A 25,967-nucleotide genomic window follows, 5' to 3' on the forward strand; every position below is an offset into this window, starting at 1 on the left:
TATCACCCCGCGGGCCATGTAGAGAAACCCGCGCTAGCTCTAGCGTGCTTGCCTACAGCCTAACCACACAGCTTTGAAACTGATTCATTTATTACTCTTAATAGAAGCTTTAATTTAAGCTGCTGCAACTTCAGTACAAATAAAGGAAAGCACCAGTACAATTTTTTTTATCTGCAGGTCTAAGTGGGCCAGTGCCACTGGGATGCTGTTACTGATTAAAATATTCTGGCAGAAATCCCTGCTGATAGTAAACACTGTCATGATGATTCATCATCAGCCCCATCCATTTTCATTACTTTAGCAGTGGAAATCACCACCTCGATTCAAAACCCAAAGTAGTTTAAAAAAAAAAAAAAGGCAGAGAGGTCTGAAAGCTGCTTGAGAAGGTAGTGGGGATTAAATTACTGGTGTGATGTGCTCACATGACTAAATAAATCATTCAAGATATTTCCTTGTAATTTTTTCTGACATATTACTTTTATAGTCTACTTTATTCTCTCTCATTCGTGAGTGTATTCTCTCTAGTCCTAGTACAATATTCAATATTAAGACAAAATGCACCAAAGGGAAAAAAGTAGAATAGAAGCAGTGAGAACAAAGAACTAAAGGCACTGGGTAAAGGTAGGATAAAAACATTTGTAAAATTATTGCAACAAAATGACTGGAAAATATCTGGGCAATTTTGTAGTGCTGGGGAAAGACAGACTGTTTGCCTGGTTTCGGTCTAGTGATGAAAGCTGGGAGCTTTCAGAAGATCTGAAACGAAACAAAGCTCCAAAAGTCTGGATAAACTTTGCAAAGAGCACATAAAATGTGGGATTCTTGTCAAATTCATGCTTCTGATTCATGCTACCTTATGGGAAGACAGCTGAGGGCTGTACCTCCAAAAGAGATGTGCTGCCTCCCACAGACCCCCCAAACCTCTCTGAGAGCTCCCAGGCCTCCCCACCTCTTTCCATCAGCTTCTCCCCCTCACGACGAGCACAAGCTTTGCCACTATCACAGAACTGAACCCTGCAGGCCCAACTGAGACAACAGCATAAATTATGCTGCCATCAAAATTTATTTGGTTTTCAACCTTGGGCTGATAAAATGCAATTTTTCTACACTCAAAGCCATTGGAGATGGGACTGCAAACAACTACAGAGTCATGTAGCTTGGAAAAAGAAAAAAAAAGAATCCCAAGATGAGAGAATTTGAGAATTCTTGATATAGATGTTCAAGGCTAAGTATTAATTCAGCATCTTTGAAATTTTACATCTTATGCTCTCTATTATAGTACAAGATTTTATCCTGTGTGTTGCACATATAATGAGCTGCTGTTTCTGTTTGTCTAGTCAAAGCACGTACCACGTTTTGGGGTGACTTTGCTTTGGTTTCTGCATGTGTTACTAAACTCACGGTACGCAGAAATGCAGCTTGCCATTTGTTCCAGCTATGCTGTTGTAATCACAGCTAGGCCAGCCAGCTTACTGGAATGCAAAAACAACATAAATGCAATACATTTTTCTAAATAAACTCACATAAAGTGAAATGATGAACAGGATTTTTTTTTTTACAGAGGTTTCAGGAACCAAAAATTCTTCACAATTTATTTTTTTTCTCATTAGAGCAGAGAACACAAGCTCATTTTGTTATTAATACTACTCCAATGACAGCTGATGATGCAGAAAACCTGATAAAAAACAGCTTCTTTTTTATTGCAATGGACACATAAAGGGTAGAAATGAAATTAAAAAAAAGTTCTTAATACAAACCCCTTACAAGTTTGCTCTACACTGTGCAGAATAGTTTTTTCAGAAGATGCTTTTTTTGCCATCTAAATCCATAAACCTAAATAGTATTTAAATTATCACGGGTGCTGAGCAGTTTTGAACAGCAGCCAGCAGGCGGCAGTAGATACTTTAATAACAGAGCACATGAGCCGAGCAGCCAGAACTACAGAGAGAAAAAAAATCCTCTTTTAAATTCTATTTCCCTGGACTTCCCTATGCTCTCTGGATGTCCAGACCCCTGAGAGCTGGGAGGAGAGCGAGGCCACTCGCTGCTAACACGAAGGTTTTGCAGATGAATGAGATCGGCTCAAAACACGCTCGACGCTACCTGCCGCGGAAGAGCCCGGCAGCCTGGGCGGCACCTTCTGCGCTGTTCCTTAGCACGCGAGGCGGAAATCAGAGAGATTTCAGCCCAAGTGGGGTCTTTCGGAGCCACGTCGCTATAATGACCTGCAGTTGGGATAAGGTTTAAGACAGCAGCTGCCCGCACAGGGACGCTGTGAGTCAGGAGGCTGTGGCAGGATGCGACTGCGAAGAGGGAGCCAACAAAACACCCGAGCGCGGGGGGCGGCCGTGTGCTTTGAGCATTTGGCCTCGAGCTGAGGCCTTGCGGAGCTGGTCGCAGGTGACGCCCGCACGACTGACACACGTACCTTGTTGCAGCACTGCAGGGATCTAAGAGTTAAACATGTCACACTGTGGCTGTGAAATGATTCCCATTAAACTAACTCATCCTTTGGAGAAATGAAGAAAAGAGAAGCCATAATGGAGATCTAAATTAATAAAATAAGGCCTACCATCTGGCACCATCTCCCTCAGGATCTTCCCTTAGTCCTGGCCTCTTTGTACCCCTTGCCTTAGCATCTGACAGTCATTAAGAGCACGAAGCAAATCTAGCCAGACGCACTGTACATATTCTTGGTGTTATTTTAATTAAAGCAGCAGCAGCAAATCGTGACAGATGATAAAAATTTAAATTCTGATCATTTCCATATGATAAAGGCTCAGCAGTGTGGTATATAAAGCTCTTTCCTTTTCCCTTTCTTTTAATCATATTCCCTCATTACTACTACAGTGTACGTGAGACCTTAATTAATGGACACATCTATCTTACGAGATGGCTTCATGTATAAAACAACACTGTATAAAGCTAGGTGGATTCTCATTCTGGACTGCCATCTCATTACACAGCACTCTTTGACAGCTGCAATGGCCCAGTTTAATATTTATTTTATGCAAGATTTTATGCTGTGCCAGTTTTCCCAAAGAAAGCTTTCCTAGGATGAAGAAACACTGCACGTCTTTTACTTAGTCTTCGGGAAGGAATAAATAAAAGTCAGCAGGCAGCTATCCTGCATTTTATCCAAATGCACTGTCCCCACCAGTACAGATGAGAACAGTCGTCTTTGAAAATGTGACAACAGCTCTGTCCCTGGTTTCAGCATCTCACCAAAAATAGCAGCAATCTTATGGCATAATGAAAATCTGTTAATAAGGTTGTAACTTTGATTTCTTCTGGATTTATTGTAGAAACTAAAAAAAAAAGCCACAGAGGATGCTTCAGTGCCTGGATTAGTAGTTGAAGATATTTTAATATAATACCCAGCCTAGTAACTAAACTTTAGCCCATTTGTTTTCCTAGACTTTTCCTAGAATGCTTCTAATTCTCCCTAATATTTTGTCCTGATTTTTTATCTATTTCTACCAATTTCTTTTTTTTTCCCATGCTTTGTTTACAGTCCTTTTCTTTCATTCCCACTTTTGGGATGCAAAAATATTATCATTTCACCTTAGGTCTGCAGTGTTGGGTAAAAAGGTATTAATTAGCACTGGAGGAAGAAAACGTGTTCTGTGTTCCTCTCCAGTGGCCACAGCACATATAAAATTACCATTAAAATCTGTACGTTCCTCCTCTCTTGCCCTCCCTGGTAGTTTATTCTACTGGGACCCCAAAATAAGCTTCTTCCCCTGGTCAACCACTGCACCCAACAGCTGCAGGCTTCTTTCTGTAGCTTTTCCCTCTTCTTAGCTTCCTCTGTGAACCTGCCAAAGGCTGCATCACCTGCTCACTCTCTCAGGAGCTGAGAATTACTGGTAGCACCTTTTCCATCCCACGTTTCCCCTTCCCAGAGAAGAGAGTGTTTCATGGTGGAGTAGCAGGTCTCTGCTGATTTTTGCCTAGGAAAGAAGGGATAAAATGAAACGAAACACCTTGATTGAGGAGCTGGGATGTATTTTTTGAATGCTACCAATGCTGTTGGCAAGAGTGATGTTGTGATTAGCCCAAACTAAACTGAGTTTGTGCTGTTAAATATTAATTTTGCCCATCTCTACAACTCACCATCTGTCACAGGTCCTGACGATGACCCTCCTTCAGCTCAGGTGACCAGTCCCTGTCCCCCCATGGGGCCTGCCAGTGCCCGCTGTGTTGGTGGCCAGGCTACCACCCTGCTCCCCATGGCCACCTTTGCACCTCACCCACAGCCTCGTGCTCCTCCAGGTTTCTCAGCAGCTCACGCTTTATCTGGGAACACTGGCTACTGCACCACTAATAAGCCACTCTGTGGAGCGTGCTACATAAGCAGAAAGGGCTGGTTCCCCCCTCTTCCCCCAAAGGATTGGGTCTATAGATATAAATAGGGATGTTTCTAATACAAACACTTATAAAAAATCCAAATCTCCATCACACTTTCTCCAAGTAATAAATAGTTCATGCAATCTGTCTGGAGGGAGCTTCTGGGAAGCCAGAGGGTCTGTCTCACCTGCTAACTTCAAAAGGGACAAGAATTTTAATTGCTTTTCACCGTCAGAAAACAAAAACGACAGGCCAGTGTCTGACTCAAGTAGGCGATATGTTCTCTTCACGTGGAGATATAAAGATCTATTATTAGTACAAAAAAAAAAAAATCTTGTGAACGTCTAAACTTGTATCCGTAGTGCTGAAGTGCCGTGACAGAGCCAATTCCACAGAGGAGAATACTTCTCCAGAAATAAATAACAAAGGCTCAGTCCTGCGAATGCTGCTTACTGGGGACACTGTGGCCCAGAACTGAGGAGCTATAACTCCAGGGAATTATCTCAGGTGAACTTAGGACCCCTGCAAAGGGTCTGCTTAAAACTTTCAGGGCACTCATGAGTCACATTTTCCCAGAAATCCTCTTTTTTTTTTATCAGACAGGTGTAAAGCATAATTTAAAATAGTATTTGCTCACAGCCCTGGAAGCGTCTCTCTTGCGAGACTGCCATTTCTCCAACTAGTGGGGGAGGGAGACCAGCAACCCATTTCACATAACCCAGGTAAGCAGCTAACTCTTGCAAGCAACTTTTAAGTCCTATCACCTTCATAAGATCTGAAAACAAGATTTTTCATCAATCACTTGAACTAGCTACTAAGTCACAGTTAGGAAGAAAAATGTCAGCTACACTTCACTGTAGTTCAAGCATCCCCAACATTCTCACGGACCTTTAAGAAGCATGTATAGCTTAGGGTTACATTATTTGTTTAAGGCTAAACACCAAACCATACATAACATTATTGTAATAATTATAAAACAGGACACTGAATGCATATTCTAACATACAATAATGTATACATACATCAATTTGAAATGGTAGGTAATTAATTTTATATATACGTAATTATTAGAAATATATCGGGAATCATGCATAAGCGTATGTACTCTATATGTGTATACAATCACACATATTATTTGCTACATTGCTATTTACCTATAATTCATCTATTGCCAATGTTGAATTTATTAGATACCAGTGTATTTATTGTAAATGATTAAATCAGCAAATAAATTAGACAAAAAAGCTACATTGTGCTATCCTTAGCTTCCCTTTTCAATGGTAATCAATAGTGTATGATAGAATTACCTAATCTTACAAGTGATTTCATTTAGAAAAGAATGGGAGGAGCTACATCTGATACGCTTCACGTCCTTTGTATACAAACTGATTATATTTTTCCTTCTTTGTGGTGCAGCAAATCAGAAACATGGCATAATGGTTGCTTACTCTTACAAAAAAGTGTCCTTTGCCATACTAATGAGGACAAATGCCAAACTGCATTGACATTACATGTGTTATACTATTATCTAGGGAAATGCAAGCAGTAACTGAATAGTAAATGGATATTGATTTACAACCCCAAGTGAAATTAAAACAGTCACTACTCTCAGTTTTGCTGGGAGGGGCGCTTTTTATTTTTTTAAACCCTTCTCAATAAACAGGAAAATGTTTGTAAATTCTTTGTGGTAAGAGTAGAAATAAAATACACCATTTTACATTTAAGCATTTATATTATCCAAGAGTATATAGTAAGTGACATGAAGAAGGTAAGCAGGCAAATGAAAAAAGATTTCTATCAGAGAAATGTCAAGGGTTAACACTAACAAATTCAAACACAAAACAATGCTTGAAACCTAAGCTTAATTCAAGTTTTAAACTCATTTCTCAATACACCAACAAAACACAAAGAATTTACTAAAACTTATACAGAAATCCAAACATGATGCCATCAACATTATGGACTGCCACTATTCCTCCGTATTTGTAAAGACAAGCGTACGTACCAAACCTTCCAGGTCAGTACTAGATATGGATAGAGCTCTCTGAAACATTAATAAAGGAATGGGAATTGTTTTTCCTACCAGGAATTATCTCATTATGGCCAACATAGGTTGGAGAACAAATGCTATGAATAACAATAGGGAAAATAGTCTGAATCTGATACCTAGGAAAAAGATTTAGTAACTCATTTCTAAACCAACAGAAGTGATCCTATTTCAGATTCAACATTCATATGTAATTTTTACAAAAAGGGATGATGTAGAAAAAATTCTTAAATTACATGATCAGAGGATGATTCATTCAAAATTAAGTGGAAGGGTAAACAGAACAAAGGTTTTATATTCCAAATGCCAAATGTTGATTAACTTAGTAAAGTCCGATGTACTGAGAGACAGCTAAAACTATCAGAAATCTTAATTCAAAAAACTCAGAAAGAACAGCTGGCCCACCTCTTCTAACTATTCTAACAAAGTATTAGGAACAAAGAAAAAGAAAAGGGGAAAAAAGAGAAAAAGAACTGAGTTGTGAAAAATCTTCCATAGGAGTCAAGGATATGAAATTGAAATAATGGCGGCATGTCATGCTGAAGTAGACCCTGAAAAGATAAAGATTCACAGCTGTATAAGAAATAAGAAAAAAACAGAGCAAGAAGTGAAATTTGTAGCTAAAAGATTACCACACATTAATGGCATGTCTCTCTTTTTGGTTAAAAATTTTCTTTTCAAGGAGTTTCTGATCTGTATTTGTTCAAGATTTTCAGGTGTACAACAGCGTGTTCAGAGCTACTCTTCATTGCAAACATATTCAAAGTGTTTGAGCAGATCAACTGTACAGCACACGCATAGAAAGTCCAAGACAGTGTTAACACTTAAACAATATTAATGCTTCTAGGAGGGTGCTGGTGCACTCTGAGTGCTCTATACAGCACATGTACACCTACTTTTTTCCAGGAAATCTAACTCAAATGTTTAAGCATACTAGCTATATGGTAAGAATAGGAGTAAGATTTCCATCAAAAACAACACTTTCCAAGACAAGTGTAAAATGTCATCACATTTCTAAATTCATAAAATATAAAAGCTTTAATTAAAAACATTTGCAGGCAAATGGGAAAGGAGGTCACAGACTGATAAAGAAAGTGACTTGCGCGTATGTGCTGATGCATGCAGAAACGACGTCTACACCCACACACAAATTTGTCTCCAAAGGAAACTGAACTCTCTCTGCAAAATCAGGGTAAGGTTAGATGACAGCCAGATCCTCCCTGGAGGAGATATGAAAACTTTATTTTCATCATTTATTCCTGTGTCCAAAAAACAGAGACCCACAATACATTTTCTGGTGCCCATCAAAAGTCATTTCCAAACTTTCAAAAATGAGACTCCCCTTTACACAGAGACTTTTTGGTTTGATACAAGTTGCCACAAGAAGTGCAGAACACAGGAGGAATTATACATCCACCCCCTGCCAGGACAGCACTTGAGTTAAGTATGTAAGGAAGTTCAGCTGCAGGATTCTTTTCATTATTCATACTGCCATAAATGATAGAAAAAAATCCATTATGCTTCTCTCTACATATACTCAAAATTGGTGGTTTCTGGACTTTTTGGACAAACAGATCCCTTTAGTGGCAGTATTTCTCCTTGAACAACCTCTGCCTTATCATTAACTGTGTAATTCATGACTTCATAAATTAATTCATTTAAAAACACAATGAATAATATAATTCTATGGACCAGTTGTTGCGAACCACTGCTCTATATCATAGATATTGAAAACACTACTGTAGCACAAGGGATTCTATTTTGAAAACTTAGGATGAATATATTTCTCAATTACTTAAAAAGAAACGTCTTTTCCCCAAGATATTAATAAGTGTATAATTAATACAAGTATAGATTATATAGTAAGGACACAATTAATTCACTGGCCAACTCTCCTGATACAGGATGTCATTTTTCAGGGCAGGCTTCTTTTTAATTATTATATAAATCTAAATTAATGCACACAGGGAAAAGCCTAACTTTACATAATGGTGACTATTTCTGAACTTACTATTAAGTGCAGGAGAGAGAACCACAGTTATAAAAGTTCTGCAAAAATATCAATTCAGTGCTCAACAGTAATTTAAAAAAATTAACACGACACTGTGCAAGTCCATGGTGATGCCTACACCTTGAATCCTGTGGGCTCTTAGGGTTTCCCCATCTAAAAATGAGGACAGAACTAAAGAGAAAGGTACCAAGAAGGTCAATGACCAAAGACGCAGACCATCTCCATGCAATGAACAATTAAATAGACAAGGCTTCTCTCGCTGTCGGGAGAGACCGGTGGGGCATACAATGGAGGTATATAAACTCCTGGATGGCATGAAGGTTAATAGGACAAAGTACCTCTTCCAGTACACAAATTATAGGGCAAGAATTATAGTGGCAAAAAACCAAACTGGCAAGTGGTAAAATAAAAACAAAAAAACGAAAGAAGGTATTTCTTCCAACAGTGCATAATTACAGGCTCATATGACACTGTGGATACTAAAACCATACATGGCTTTAAAAAGTGTTTAGACAAATTCATAGAAGAAAAAATGCATCAGAAGCTAAGACACCCCTGGCTGTGAAGCTTGCTGAGCCTGAGCCTGCCAGAGGCAGGGAGACGAGGCACTTGCCATCAGCAGGAGCAGGAGCCGGCGCTACGTCCGCCTTTAGCCTAACCCAGCAAGGCCCCTGTTGCACTTGCACATACAAAACATACCCACTGCCAGGAGTCAAAATTGCACAGACAAACATTTCTCGTTTAAAACTATCTGTAATTTAAACAATTAATCTACCCACTGATATCCTACTTTATGGGTTATTTCCAAGGTAACTACAGTCCTTGGCATATCAAGCAAGGGAACTAGAAAGAGAATATAGTACTTCTGTTTCTCCCAAGGTTTTGAAGTGTTTAGAAGAATTACTAAAAACATTGTCTGTGCTGAATGTGTAGTGACGTACACTACATACTATTTATTATTACTCTACACAATGGAAGAGGTAAAACAAAGGAGAAAAGGGAGGAGAAGGAGTATCGGAAAATGCAAAAAGTCAGTAGCCCTAATTCGCCTGTTTTATATACTCCCAGTGTAGATTGGGAGTGCTGTCATTCTGTTTGTTTCAATTAAATTACATTTGGCAAGGAATAAAAGAGAATTCAGCTAGGTGACTGAAGAGCGCCTGGCTTAGCTGACCCTGAGCTCCAGTGCTGAAAATTAAGTAGTTCCTCTCTGCAGTTGAACAAGAAACTGTGGACATTTAAGCCCCTTACAAGATTGGGTACCGAAGCTGGAAATTCCACTATCGTGTAAACCTGTCATTCTCTTTTTGATTCTCTGAACCCCGGCAAGGACTATCAGGTCTTAGATTTCAGACTTGTGGCTGAAATCATCATAAGAAAAGAGAAAAATACCAAAGACTCCCGTTTCTTTATGTGCATACAAATAAAATAAAACCTATGTTTAAAACATCTGAAAAGGCATTTCAAATGATTTCTTAGTCATGTGAATTTTATATCCTTTTTTATTAGTAGTATTTTCATAAAAGCAACTCTTCTGAGAGCCATTTCAAGGACAATGCAATCTCTAAAGATCTCACAAATTCTTTCTAAGGAAATATCTTTCATGCCACACGCATATAAAATATTGATAGATAAGTGGCCCACACATCTTATATGCAACAGGAAATACAAACAGCTTCGTACAATTGATCCAGAATGATTCAGAAGTGACAGACCACCCTTGTAGGATTTTAACCATAGCAGCTTACAATTAACAAATGGATACTTGATCTGTTTCATTTGTTAAACGAAACGTGTCCATACCATAAATTATTTTCTTCAAAACTTATGCAAATTAAAATGAACTCAGAGAAATTATAACTGCTCCCTATTTTTAACCGTGACAAAGTCACTGAAGTTTACCACAAAACAAGATGTAAAAAAGACACTTCATAGTTCTGACAAAGATGTAGTCAGTCATGTTGCTCTATACAAACATTCATGTTAATCTTGAATCCCAAATGAACAGTAGAGCAACGCATTCAAAACTGTTTCTGTCTTCAAGACAGACAGTACTAGTTTTGTGTTCAACATCTAAGCACCAAAAGGAACATTTTCCAGTTAGGTTTTAGACACATTATTTCCTCTAAAATTGGAGTTACACATCTAAAATTTCACAAAATGCTTCGGAAAGTACCCAGATCTTTAATGACCTTTGCATCAAGAAAGAATAATTTAGACATAAACTGCACAAAAACATCATGCTATTATGACTCACATGTGAAAACTATGCTGAAACATGTATCTTTTCAATCCTTAACGCTAGTTTTACACTAGTTTGGGGACCAGTGGAGTTACTCTAACCTTTCCTTGGTCTTGATGGTCTATTCTTGCTTACACCATTAGGATAACCTCCCTGGCATCAGAGTACCACACTAGCATGACACCCCAGCTCTACAGCAATCATCACCAGAAACTATTTCAGGTCATTATCTTGATGCAGAACTGACTATGCACTGCTATGCAAAAAGCCATCAGCAGGTAATGCTGTTCCAATCAATGTATTTCCATATGCGTCCATACACTGTAGCTACATCACATGGTAAGATATTACAGAAATGAGTTTTATTAGCTGTTTGTTCATCAGTGCTGCAAGAAGTAGAAGCCATCACCCTAGAATAAACAGTAGAGGCAGAAACTTCTTCCCCTACCGGGCATTCATCTGAGCAGGCTTCTGTTCCTCTAAGACACTAATGATACTGTCTGGGCAGCTGCAGTTTAGCTGAGAACATACTTGACTGGCAAAGACCCAAACAACTGGGAAGAAGGACTGTTTCTACTGAGAAACAGAGCAGCTAAAGGAGCACTGAGCAAATAGAAAATCAGCAGCAGATTCAAACCACAGTTCAAGCAACTGAAAAGGGTTCTATTAAACAACACACTTTTCCCCAAGTATTTTTAGTGTAGTAATTCTTAGCCATAATAATTCACTGGCCATTGCTGGCAGCAGTATCTTTGCTGTAACACTGTTCTCTTTCTCCCCTTTTTTTAATGTTATTCTTGGTTTACACACAGATCTTTCACCTGTCACGCAACCTTTACCTGAATCATTTTCACATAGCGAGAGGCAGAGAAATATGGAAAGACTTTGAAAAGAGAATCCTTGCCATGTAATTTTAGAGACACTGAACATACCATCTTCTTTCCTTCCCTGTTCTAGCCTACTTTCCAGGCAGAATTCCAAGGTCTGAGAATTCTCCCAGTGTGCACATGTGGCATTTACCCTGCCGCTAGTCAGCCTCAATCTGTGCCCTGCCAGATATATCTTCCCAACAGCTGTTATTACTTGAGCACATACATGACTGGGAAGAGTCAGCCTGATGTCACAGGAAGAAAACTACCTATTTAACCTGATACTGGGTCAAATGTAAGTAGTATCCACCCTAACTTTACCTGCTTGACATTTTTTAGCCCACCAAAGTCTGAAACTAAGGTAGTCTGTGACAAAAGGGACCTGTATAAATTGTTCTTACAGGACACTTGAAATTTGGTGGGACTTGCCCTTTGGTGATAACTTTCTATAGCTCTGACTTCATAATTTTTTTCTTCTGTAAAGATATTTTAAAAATTAAAAAAATTAAAAAGTAAAGAATGAGGAAGTACAACAAGCCTGAGAGTCATAGATAACTTTGATGTTGCAAACAAGAGGAGTCTCTTCCCACTTAAGAAACAAGACCCTCATCTGTATAAATTACCTCTAATGATGAAAGAATGAGATATAGATTCCATATCTTTCTCATTTTTTACTCCATTGTTGAAATTACTAGTGCATTTACCCACAAAGAATTAGACAGAGGCATCCAAATTAATCTGATCTGCACTACCATAAAGCCACCAAATGGGTGTTTTAATTATCACTGCAGCCTCACTTCTCACTTCTGCTTCACACAGTCAAGACTGTATATTTAGATTTCATTTTCTCACTAAAAAGGATTCAAACTGTAACCAGATGCACTGTTTGGGTACAGCCAAGTTAAGAGGTTGTCCTTTTTTAGCTGGCCATCTTTGTAGGGTCTCCCCTCAAGTTATCAGGATCTCCTTCAGCCTCACTGGCACAATGGTGTCCATGCTCACTCCCTAACCCACTTCTGTCAAAACGTTTTGGTTAAGAACTGACTATTAACAGTGTTTAAGCTAACCTAGATCATTTTGACAGAACCAGGCTAGGGAGCAACTACCTGTGCTGTTATGCTGGCAGAGCTCAGGAGGCAGTAAATTACAAAGAGTGGGAAAGAGGAAAGGTGACATGCAAAGGGAATCCAAACCACCTGCAGCCAAACAACGCATCTGACTGCAATTCAATAATGCATTAATTCATGTGCTTTTGCTATGCTACTCATGGTTGCCCATATTTCACTAAACTACTAAAAATAATTTTCTCTAGTTGACTAGCTTCATGGAAGTTTTCATAAAATACAGCATCCAGCAGGTCATTTGCACTGCTATAAGTGGGTAACGGGTTGAAATCCCATTTTGTGTTTTTTTTCCAGCTCTGCCTCCATCTCCTGGTTGAAAGCAAGGAGTTGAGGTTTTTCTCCAATGATGTGTGGGGAAAGGTCCTTGGGGGTCAAGCCCTGATGCTAAAGTCTGCACGCGCTTACAAATGGACCAAACTTCATGAAGGCTAAATACAAAAGATGTAAGGCTGGTTGTATATACTATAGCTGAATTGAAGCCTCATTTATTTTGAGCACATTAGAAACTGGTCCAGGGAAAATTAGGAAGAGTCTCTTGGGAGAGGAAATGTTGCCATTTGGCTCTCCCAGTGAGTAGCTGGTTTGGATGAGTAGAGCTCAGGGAAGTTAATAACCACTACTGGAAGGAAGCAAGCAGGACAGGACAGAGCAGAGCTGAGAGAAAGGCTGCTGCGGAGAGCTGCTCTATAAGCCAGGTAGGGGCTGGCTTCCATACCAAAAGAAAGCAGAGAGCAAGAGAAAAGCCTTTTGTAATGCTCCATGGTGAGCCAGTTGAAAAGCCAGCTCTTTCACCCAGCATGCTCCCCTCACCTGTTTCATTCCTGCTACTTGTACATGGCTCTGGAATTGGAGGCAAGAGCTGGAAAACAAAAAAAAACACAATCCAAAAATACATTTTTCCACTTTAAAAACAAAATACTGAAGCCACTGGAGCAGTAAACTGTGGAAACATTCTCCTTGTAAAAAGGATTTCAATTCCACCACTTTCATTAAGGCCAGAAACCTTTTCAGTGTCACTGAACTCCTACAGTCCTGTATAAAAGTTTTAAGAAATTTATGTTCAGAAAGATTTGGTCTGTAACAGCAGCTCAGGAGAAGAAAGGATAGAATCATACTTACAAAATCCCTAAGGACTAGGGATGCCTAAATACCAGCCTCACACAAGAAAAAAAATACTGCTTGAAGACTAAGACCTGCAGCGACGTTCAGCCAGGCAGGCTCTGCACCTGCTACAGCTCCACTGAGTTCAATGGGGCCTTTCTCAGCCTCACTGGAGGTGTGGGGAATAAAAAGAACATTTTAAAGAACATGAATCACCTTACCACTTCTGGAAGCACCTTCTTCGCAAGATCATGGATGGCTTTGATCACAATACATATAGATGACAGCAGGAATATGACACCCAAGATCACACAAGCTCTGGGAAAAAAAAGAAAAAGAAAAAGAAACATTAGAACATATTTGGAGTTGTTAACTCTCCCACTGCTAATGGATAACACACAACAGAATTTTAATGATAAAAAAGCTTAAGGAGATAAAGACAGCGACTTGAGATAAGACAATGAAGAGAATTTTCCAGTTCTTTTCCATTTCTTAGAATCCGGATTGTAAGTGAAAAGGCAGGACAGAAAACATGGATATTTCTAGGTGAGAGTGACAGGGAAAGACATGCCTCTTCTGTTCCTGATGATATATCAGGCTTCCAGAAGACTGGTTCTCTGTTCTGTTTGTTTGTTTGTTTTGCTAGGGTCTGGCATTAGACATAATCAAGGGAACTTCATTCTCTTTACTGAGCCAGGGCAGATATTTGGTAAATCTGAATAGTAACATAACAGAACGTGAAACCTCTCTTTCCTCCCCAAATCTCCAAAAAAAAAAAAGATTTTAAATGCAGTCAATAAAAAAATACAGCAGGTTAGATGCATCCATTCGTAGGCTGTTCAAGGGTCTCACAATACCTAAAGGACACAAATAAGGATCAGAGTCTCATCACAGAATTAGACTCCTTGTCCCTGCTCCACAGAGCTTACAATCTAGAAGCTCTTACAACAAGCAAACACAAAAGCAAACAAATGGGAAGGTGAATGGAAGATGAAGTAACAGAGAATCTTTCCCATGTTTTGCATGGGAAAGAGGTACAATAGGGGGCTTACAAAGCTCACAATGCATACTCAGAACTTCACAGTTAAAGAAAAAACTTTTCTTTTGATTCAAAGATACAGTCTGCTACTACTTTGAGATGGAGTTCCTCTTGCTGTTAAGTACTAAAGCTTTGATTTCTTCTTTACGAACAATAAAAGCCAGTCTATTACAGTACTGATATACCTATAACTCCATTTTACTAATAGCACTTTATATAAAAGTTCTACTAGGAAATAGAAAAATTTACTGTCAATAGAAATACAGCAAGAGCATTTTTAATGTTTAAACCATTAAATATTTAAGAAATTATTTCTATAAATATATTTTCTTTTCCCTCTGTTTGGTATTCATCATCCAGTACCTATCTGTTAGCTCAGTCTAAGGATGCTATAATTATCCCAGTAGCATGATACTATTTTTAACAATTCAGATATCAGGCCATCTGGTGGTTGGCAGTACATGTAACGCTCACATCAAGCTCAATCTAGGGACCGCAGTCGGAGTGGCATTGCTCTGCCTAGGTCAAAAGATGCAGCTGAAGCAGTGGTGCAGGTGAGCCCTGGGTCATTTTATTCACCAGCACAAGGAACGTGAAAATGCACTGCGGAAAATTTACCTAATCCCCTGGGCGAGTTCTAAGTAAAGAGGCTGCCCTTACACCAAGGAATGCAGACAGCGCGGAGGCCAGCACCTTCCCAGCTCTGGCGTGACCGAGGTACTCCTTGCAGGTAGGCATGACTCTGCCACGCCTGGTCTCAGGCAACTGCAGCAGCCCTTCATTTTGTCAGACATAACCTGCTGTAAAAGGTAGGCAGAAAAGGCTCCAAACAGTCCAGTTACCCTTAAGTCCTACCCCTAGACTCAAACACAAAAATCCGGCCTGTAACCCTTGGGTAGAGGGAGCAACTCGCAGGGTGGATTCTCTGCACAGTCCTTTGAGGTAGATTCTGTTGTAATGACTGTTTTACTTTTTGGATAAGGAAGCAGAAACAGGTACCAAAAATTCTACTCATTCACCTGAGACAAATGCGAGAGTTACGTAATTTGAACACAGAACCGGTGCAGAGAAGTTGGCTGACTTGCCTAAGGCCACTTGCTGAGCCAGTGACAGGTTCTTGCACTTCATGAAAGAATATGATGACATTTCATTTAAAATCAACACTAAAAGAAAAACTTTTACTACTATTCCCAGCTAGCTTAAACCACGCAGACCATAAATCCATGGGTTGGAAAGAAAAGATTAAACTTCCCTGTGTCAATACATATTGTTTAATGCCAAGGGTGTGGGGAAGAGAAAACAGCGAAACATCATCACCTTCCCTTATCATACCTCCTCTCTCATTTATATATCATCTGAGGAAGATAGGTGAACTTTACTTTCAGGCACCTGCCCTGACCATTGGCTGGATCCAGTTTTCACGCAGTTTGGACAGTTTGGGGTTAGCCTGATGCCTGGAAACCCAAGCTGACCACCCAAGCAGAACAGCAGATGTCTTGCACCTCTGCTTATGCCAGCAGACAAATAATGACTTCAACCCTCTTGAGCTGCTTATCCTATTCCCCAGAGCAGCTTTTACTGTGTCAAAAGAATTCCCATACACCTACTTAACCTGAAACAGCTAAAAGAAGAAAGAAAAAAGGAAGAAGTTAATAATAGAGTGGCAGAAGTATTAATAGCAGAGAGAAATGCAGTGTGAGGATTGAATCAGCACTGAGTCATCATACCAGCAAGCCTAGCATCTCCTCTATACACTGGCTTTTGGAGTCTGTAGCCATGCAAAATTCATGAGTAACGGCATAGTACTGTAACAGTTAAAATATATGTCTCCTCTTTTCCTGAGTATACCAACTTATCTTCAATACCATGAGAAAAAAATACTGCATGGTATCTTCTTTTAACCTTGTTTGCCAGAAAAACACATTGTATCTAGACTGCAAACCATGCAAAATTCAACTAAAAAGGCGCAAAATAAGTAACCTCCAAAAATTAATCTTAACTTTTAACTGCAGCACATAATAACCAAATTGCAATTCGTTACTGTAACCTTGCTTTATTTTCAAGCCATTAGACAACAAAAACTTTAATACAAGCCTGCTAACTGCCATCTGCTAACAATTACTTCAACCACTTTGCAACTAAATAAACCATTTCCAGCTGCAAATGAAGGGTGTTAGTGCCAGGGTTCTAGGCAAATGCAACTTCATTAATAATATTCTATTAAATTGGATGAGCCAACTGCCATTTCTAGACAAGTTCAAGTCAACTCAGAATTGCCTATAAAAATTAATGAAAGAGGAGCTATACAGAAGTGAGGTTTGACTAAAAACCTAGTGATGATTTTCCAGGTAGCACTGGCTTGGAATCACCATAGCAAACTAAATAATATACTCCTCAACCTCCACACTTGCCGTGTTCACCGAGAGCAACTCACACACTGGAGTAGCCGGTGATGTGCATAATACCCTCATATTGCAGACCACTGGTGTCTTTTTGCTAAGACATGAGGATACTCTGCCCAGTGACCCCCGTGAGGCACAGATCTCCACCTACGTCGCTATCAGTGTTGTTCACACCTCCTAGCACCTAGGGGAAATTGTGTTCTCAGTTTCTGCCTGCTGTTCGTCAAGCAAGGCATTCTATAAGGTCAAGTCTTGCTGGCAGTATTAGATCAGCTCGACTCTACCCTAGCTCAGGTCTACCCACATGGAGAAGACTCATGCTGGCAAGGGCACTGGCAGTCAAACCCCCCTCTCTCTGCACATCCTGGAGGAAGACAAAAACACAGGGCTGTGTCTGGGCACTGCTCCGTCGGAGCCCCACAGACTGCAGGCTCTGCACCTCGCGGCTCCTGTCCAGCCTGCTGGGCACCACACGGCGGCACGGCACCTGGGCACGGGCACAGCTCTGCCCAGCAAGGCAGCAGCTCCAGGCACCTGCCAAGCCTTTCCATAGGCTGCCCCGCATACGTTTAAAAGCCTTCACTCCCCTAGCTCCCTGCCCAAGCCTCTATTCCGAGACCACGCTCCTTCACAGATACGACTTCGTGACAACTTCACTCTTGAGAGCAGTTTTTTGCATAGCCCGTAGTTAGCAGCAGTCTCCCTTCACCAAGAACGAGGAGAACAGGGCAGAAATAAAGCATTCTCAAAGGGCACTGAGACTAGAGAAAAATGGCATTTTTCTGTTATCATATGCAAGCAAACCATCAATTAAATATATTTGGGGGGTTTTTACCCTATTTCACTTATTATGTATTATATAAAAGAAGTTAATGCATAAAATTAAGAAATACAGTCAAGATCAAAAAAGGAAGCACATATTGAAAAGCGTGTTATTTAATGACCCCCATTATCAACATATCTTGATGAAATGCACCTGCAGTTCATCACACTGAATTTATGAAATGAATTCCTATTACTTTTTGTAGATTTGATCCTTTCATAAGTGTAGCATCAAAACAATATCCATATATAACCTGCACCTAAATAGTTGTAGAAATTATTGGAAAGGCAAACATAAGATTGAAATCCTGCTTTTAATAGCCTACATTGTCCTTCAGTCTTTCAGATGTCTTCAAACTAAACATGACCAAATGCCATATATACAAATTATCATGCTAGCATATAACAAATGTATTAAACAAGCCATTTATAATGGTGGTAAAGCACTGTTATTTAGGTCTTACCCCACAGATTTTACATGACATGCTCAGAATGTTGGCAAAATTATAGTCTATTAATTAGGCTGACAAACTTGCACATCACCTTGATATAACTATACTTTTTTTTTTTCTTTTTTAAGAAAAGCTGCAGTATTGCCCTACTTAATTAGGGCAATTTAACAGTGAAACTACCCAGTCTTCTTTAGTTTGATATAGGCCTTGGTAGTAGATCTAGATCTGGGGAAGATACTTAATGATGTATTTCTGTTGTAGTATTTTTATCTGAAAATCCTGATGACAGTAGAAAGAATAATTCATTATATTCAATAACAATCTCACTGCTTTGTCAGGTTCTCAAGATAACTTTGTCACAAATACAACATACTGTTGTATTAGTCATATTGCAGCCTCAGACATTCAGAATGAAATTATTTTGATTTTTTAAAACTGCCAAAGAATTTATATAGAATTTGAGCTTCAGATACTCCCAGTCCATTTCTAGTGAAATTCAAAAACATGATTATGCCTGAATCGTAAAATCTAAACCCATGTCTTTAAGCTGAAGCTTGGTTCTGGCTGTGCTACAACCTGACAATTTCCCAGAAGCATTTCTCTAAAAGCAGGGACTACAACTATAAACACCCCTTCAGCATTACGCCAATCCTGGATGCCTGCAGTCACACCAGCCAACATCTGGAGATCAGTGTAACTGTATTACAAAACATCCAGCTGCTACCTCATTTCCCTTAACATATTCCCTGTACTAAGCTCTAATTGACACAATTCTTCATTTTGATGACAAATTCTCACAATTCATATGGAAATTATAAAAGAAAATCCATCACTGTAGGCATCTGATAGTCTTTCCCTGCATCAACAAGTTGCTATTTTACATATGTTAACGGCTTTTAAACAGGTAGATACAAAATATACTAAGATTCAGGGTTTTCCATCTCCACAAATTGTGAAAATTTGAGCCACTATTAGTAAGTTAGCAAACAAAAATTTTTTCCTTCTTATCACAAAATTAATTTCCTTAGGAGAGAAGATGCCACTATCCAAGTCATTTTCATCAAGCAGACACAGCAAAACACCCTTCTAATTTGTGGATTTGTCTTTAACGGTGTCTTGCATTCATAATTATTTGTTAGAACTCTCTATAGGGAGTGAAAGGAGTAAAAATCTGTATTATTTCAATCACAGAACTAAATACCAACCTTCCCCAGATCTCTGTGGTGATTAATCTTCAAAGTAATAAAGCAATTTTACCTTCTGCATCTCTTGCCATACTCTTTTCATGAGAAGACTCATTAGAGCCAATGGGATTTCTCATCTGTGTAAGCAGCAGTCAACCTGAATCAAGGCTGCAGATTTAGACTCTCAGCTATTTACTTTATAATATTTTGTAATAAATAAATAAATAAATAAAACTAATAAAATGGTACATATATAGCCAAAGAGAAAAACCCTGCTATATACTACCTCAAAAGAGATCTGGACTAAGCTTCTCAAGGGTGACTGAGAACAGTTTTTCTCAAATCAGTTGACTGCTATAAAATACCCACAGCAAGACGACTCCCTTCTTCATTACCACCCCACTATCTTGCTGGCAAAGGGAACACAATGACACAGTACCAATGAGCGTTTGTAATGAAGCCATGGGTAATTACTCCTCTCAAGTCAATCTGCTCTAACAGCAGCAGAAGTGATGCAATAGAATTAAGGATTCAGAAAAAATTAGTGATGCATATGAACACATTCTGTAAAAACATTTTAACTTTCACTTAACAGCTCACAGACACAGTTGTTTTGGGCCAGGGGCATGGAGGGAAAAGATTCTGATATACTTGGTAATGTCTTTCTTACATCCAGGAACGATTTTTACCAGCATACTTCAGGTTCATTAAAATAGTCCATGAAATTTAATGACGCTATGTGGAATAAAACAAAATTGTCAGCAGCAGTCTAATTACTTCCCAGTTCTGTTAACATATGATACATCTAAAATGCAATATTAAAAACCTAACCTCCCTCCCTATTTAACAATGATATGTATAATTAAATGATTTTGTTATTTTGGCTCTAAATAATACAACAAGCAATAATAGAATCATCAGTTTCAGATGGTATTTCTTGGTATCAGATGGTAAGTCAGCTCTTACTGCTATCTCACCTCATTTTTATTTTCTCCAATAATACTGAGTTTCACATCCTACATCACTAGCTTAAGGATCTGCATTTTGTGGTCTTTGCTCCTGGTACTAATGTGTAAATACTTCAGGTGTTCCTTAGAGACAGTATACACTACTCAACCTGAATCAGGCCCAAAGCTTTCCTTAACTGTCTTACTTGCATAATGTTTCAATCAATATGACTCTCTTCTTTCTTCTTTTCATCTTCTTTCTTCTTTTCATACGGTGTTCTGCTCACCAATCTTCTTCATCCATTGCTGTACCTTGGATCACCTCATTTTTTTGATTACTTGGATTACTTGGGGTTTTTTGATTACCTTTACACTTTCCAGTGTAAAGAACCTTGCTTACCTTATTCACATAAAACATTCATAATAATTTCAGTAGAGCTACTAAGTGGAACATGACAAAGAGAACCAAAAGAAAAGTAATTATAAACACTGGACTTTCTACTAATATTCGTCTTCAGGTAGAAACGATATTCTTGTATGTTGCAAAGCTGCCATCAAAACAGGCTTTTAGTTTCTCTGTCTGTTATGATACTATAAATAAATGACAATACTCCTATTCACTACATATATTTCTGTTATCTTCCAAGAGCCAGTATACTCTATTTTAATTCTGGATTTTTTTTATTTTTTTTTTTGGGGGGGGGGTGTTTAAGAATCTTAACGTGATAGATTTTTCAAAAAGAAATGACTTTTCCACCAGGAGAACAAGTGGAAGACTTTGCCCAGAAAGGTTGTGCAGTCTCCCTTCCTGGAGGTTTTCAAGACCCGACTAGAGCTCTGAGCAACCTATTCTGCTCTCATTGCTGACTCTGCTTTGAGCAGGAGATTGGACTAGAGACCTCCTGAGGCCCCTTCCAACCTGAATTATCCTATGATCCTATGAATTTTTATTCATGAAATCTTTATCTCTGCAGGCTCTGTCAAGATCTTTCAGCACTAATGGCTCCAAACAGCCCACAGAAAGGGAGATGTTAAAATCTCTACAGGCCGTTTTCACTGCTGGAGTTAAGAAGCAGTGTTAAAACTGTAACTTTGCAAGGAACTGTAAGTCAGTATTAAAATGTGCTGCAGGCCAATATGTGCAATATGAGCTCTAAGCCCAGGAATAACATGAGCTTTTTCAGCAAAGCTGAACAAATCAATTTTATGCAGGATACAGGATTTAATCTCTGTATAAACCACTAACAAATCCTCTGGGGTTTAAAGGGGAAAAAAAAGATAAAACTAATTAATTTAATAAAAATCACAAATGTGCTGATTCTTGTTTCCATATAATTTGAAAGGATTTTAGTGTTAGTGGGTGACAGAGCGAGTGACCATGTATGGGATCGTGTAGGGGAAGTCATATGGCACAATGCTGCAAGACAATGGCCCAAGAGGTTTCTACTACATCAGGAGTTAGGAAAATATTTTTGAAAGTACAGTGTTAATTTACTTTCTAATTCTGTATCTCTCTACATTTTTCTGAATCATCTTCTATGTCTAGCCACACTAGAGGAGCACTTCTTCTCCTCTTCATTTTGCTGCTACTCTTGTTTTCATCCTTTCTTCCTGTAATGAAATACAAATTCCATTCTGTGAATGCTCCTTAATTAGTACCCTGGAGCTTACAATAATCTGTACCACAGCTCCTCTGTAACACATCTTCTTCCTGACAACAGGAAGGCTATTAGCCTGTTTAAACAGAGATAGGCCTACCCTCATTTAATATTTGTATTATGACAGCACTTGCAGTCTGATTATAGTAGCTAAGTATAAAATTCCAGTCAGAGCCAGCCCAAGATTTCCCAAAAGTATAGGAAAAATTGAATGCTGATACTCAAAGAATGAGAACTTAGTGGAAAAAAGTTCATCTTCTGGTCACCAACAAACTATTTTGTGGTGGCAAATCAGTAGGTTCCAGCTGACGGAGATGAAACGGAGCAGGATAGAGAAAATGGAAGAGGACTGAGAAAAGTCAGTGGGTAAAGAACATAGGATGGGAAAAAGTCAGAGGACATTTTGGACGGAAGGGGCTGAGAGTGGTCATTTTGGTTTGCTGGCATTTTGGCAGCTAAGGGAAGGCTGGGATGTTGCAGGTGAGAGCTTTTCTTTGTCTTCTCTTTCCCCAATCTCTGCTGCGACCCACATGCTCCCAAGATCCACAACTCTTCTTCAGTAGGAAGAGGACACAGACTGTTCGGACCAACTGCACACTATGCCCTAAGCACAGCTCTGTTGCCAATTATTTTAAAAACAGACACTAGAACTACGATGCAGCTGTTCATGAGGATTTGTTCCTTGATGCCCATGTTGCAATACTGCAGAGAAGAGAGAATTCTAGCTATAGGCTTTATTAGGATGATATCCAGAACCGTGAAGATTGTAAAATCTGCCTCATAAACCCATTAAAGAATTTACTCTACTAAAAAGAACCACGACTAGCCACTGTGGTGTATTACTGTAATATATTGGCAAAAGATAATGTCATGTCAGCCTTAGTCTAGCTTCCCTGCTTTATTCTCCTGCTCTACAGCTAGAGCTGAAACTTTGTGTCCAATTAGACGGCTGTATTGCTTGCTTATGCTTGTGGTGTAGCTTATTCATTACCAGGTTTAGTTACTGATGAGGGCTTGAACACCAAACTATACAGAATCACAGCTGTCCAGAGTGTTTACACCTGCCTGTTGCAGAGTGAAGAGGGAACAGCAACACTGCAAAATGCACAGGAAGTAAGTGGGCTCGCTGCTCATTGCCTATGTTCCATGCTCTCCCTCCCACTGCTAGAATCCGGATCAGCACTATTACAGACACGGCTTTTCCTCGACATGGGGAAGAAAAAAAAAAAAAAAAAAGATTATGAAACAAATAGGATTAATTTAAGTAATATTCCAAATCATCACTGAAAGCAAACTTCTCAATTATTGTACTAGAAAATGTACAATATTATCATCACATTGTCTTACCTCATCTTCTATAAAATACAGGGGAAATGCTGTTTATATTTGAGGATTCAGGTGAGCCATGCTAGAGATTCATTTCATGCTGGAAATGCTATAGACCTTTTAAAACTTTTATTATCCTCAGGAGTTTTACTACTTGCTGGAAACCAGGGTATTTACATCCTCTAAAAACATGGAGATGAACTAGGGCAAAAGTTCCATAAATAATTTGATTTTCCAGGTATTAAATAACTGTCAATAAAAGTTTATTGAAATGTCTACAACTTACAAGATTTTGAAAACTCTTACAGCCTATTTTCTGCTTCCGGGTCTGTACAGACTGTACAATTGTACTTATGGTACGCCTGCTTTATAATCATCCTCAGGGCTTGTGAAGTGATGATCATGTTCCTAGCCTGAACAGCTGAAAGAGGTTATCAGAGCTTCTTTCATTCCTCTGAAGAAGGAAATTAAAGCCTTATGAGAATTTCAGTAATACTAATTTTTATGGCGATTACTAAATTCCAGTAAAAGACAACACTATACTCCTAGTATATATGTGTGAATACTAGGCAATATACACAAATACTGCCTAATAAACTACCAGTGAAGTCAAAGGAAAGACTTTCATCAATTCAATAGATTTTGGATCTAGCTCCAGTAAAATCATTGCCAAGTCTACAGATGCCACACTTTTAGAAACAGATTTTAGAATGTATAAATATATACATTTGCTATTTCATATTTAATATAAATTCTACGTGTGAGGATTTTGTGTGTGTGTATATAAATGTATGCACACATGCATTTCTGCCTGGGTAAGAGCAAAGTTTATGACTGCTTGACTGTTTTTCTTTTCCTGAATATAGGATAATGGATTTATGTAGAAATGATGTAGCCTAATAAGTCAGCCTAGGGAAGCAACTCTAAAACTTGTACCCAATACTGTACCTGGATGTAGTATTTGGCTAAATATTTTAGAGAAAAAATGCTTTAGAAATTTTGAGCATGGTTAAAAAGAAGCTGTATTTCTTCTCCTATAAAATAGATATCCAAGCCTAGGGGAACACTTATTTTGCAAACTCTGAACTATACTCCACTGGTCATAGGAACGTGCATGTGTCACATGAGGTCCCACTCATGGTGGTTTAGAACTGAACAAGAACTGTGAGTCCAGTTCAGAGCTATTCGCAGTTTGTAGGGAATCTCTACACATTTGACATTTTTCCAGATCACTTACTTATTTCATTCACTCTTTACAAAAGAGTTTTTCCTCCAGCCACAAAGGTTTGCCCTTAACTGTGGGTAGGTGTGGATTTTGCCATCTGTGCATCAAAACTCTTTCCTGTGTAAGGCATGGATAAAATTATCCACAGTTTGTTCAGATGTGACTGATACTGTTGGGTCTGAATTGAGAGGACTATTTTCATTCAACACTACCTAAATAGACAGTGCTCATTTAGTAGGGCTAATTAATACAGCAGAGCCAATCTGCACATAACAATTTAAATACAGTACCAATACTGAAAAACTTAATTTTTTTCTTACTGTGAACCAAGATAGAAAATACCTTGCAATCATAGAGATCAGTATGCTGTCTTATTGTGAATCAGAGGGAAAAAAAAAGAAGGGTCAGACCTAACCTGGCAGTATGACAGAGCTATTTTTTCCCATGAAAGGTTATTTCCAATTCTTTTTAGCTTTGGGTGCAGAAGTAGGAAACATGATGATCCCCGTATTGCATGCCTAAAAATAATACACATATACTTAACGTAACTTAAGTAAGGCATGACAAATAGCCCATCACAAAAAACTGGGGTATATATTCTTAAGCAGTGTCATCTGAACATAAGCAAGAGAGGAAAAGAAGTTTTGATCACTTTAGAAAGAGAAGTTCACTTTGTTCCAGGCTGCCACCTGTCATTACATTTTCTCAGTAAGCAAGAAGTCTTCACGCTAATTCAGCATCAACCAAGCCCTCACATTTGCTCACCAGCCACACAGACCTGCCAGCTTCCTTTAGCCAGCAGACACGGCGCTGCAAGAGATGCTGATGGTGATGGCTCGTTACAGAATTTGCAGAGCATAGTAAAAAAAGGGCAATTCCAGAGACCACCCACAAAGCTAAAATCACTGGTGCGATGAAGGCTCCGGAGTGCCCTTGATTTGGACACAAGAGATAATAGAGCAAAGGCGAATTTAAGATTAGAACGAGTAATGCAGCACAGAGTACTAAGGTATCATTTCATGCAGCCACACATTTTTCCCTAGGAACTAAAGAGGAATGCTATGTACCTATCTGTATTCCCCCTAGCTAACAAAAATGAGTTGCACTAGAAAATAAATTCAGGAGAATGAGGTGTCAAAGGAATATTTATCCGTAAGATATCTATATT

The 25,967-nt window shown here is 38.9% G+C and overlaps 1 protein-coding gene across 2 annotated transcripts in view; it reads right to left on the minus strand.

The window, feature by feature from the left end:
- Nucleotides 1–25,967, minus strand: part of TMEM163 (transmembrane protein 163) — a 115,673-nt gene that overhangs the window by 11,589 nt on the left and 78,117 nt on the right. For both annotated transcript variants that reach the window (XM_026089119.1, XM_026089118.1), the window contains exon 5: nt 13,966–14,062. In XM_026089119.1, coding sequence (XP_025944904.1) covers nt 13,966–14,062 — 97 coding nt within the window. The remainder of the gene's footprint in view (nt 1–13,965; nt 14,063–25,967) is intronic.

The sequence above is a fragment of the Apteryx rowi genome, unplaced genomic scaffold, assembly GCF_003343035.1.
Source record: "Apteryx rowi isolate R43461 unplaced genomic scaffold, aptRow1 scaffold_8, whole genome shotgun sequence".
NCBI lineage: Eukaryota > Metazoa > Chordata > Aves > Apterygiformes > Apterygidae > Apteryx > Apteryx rowi.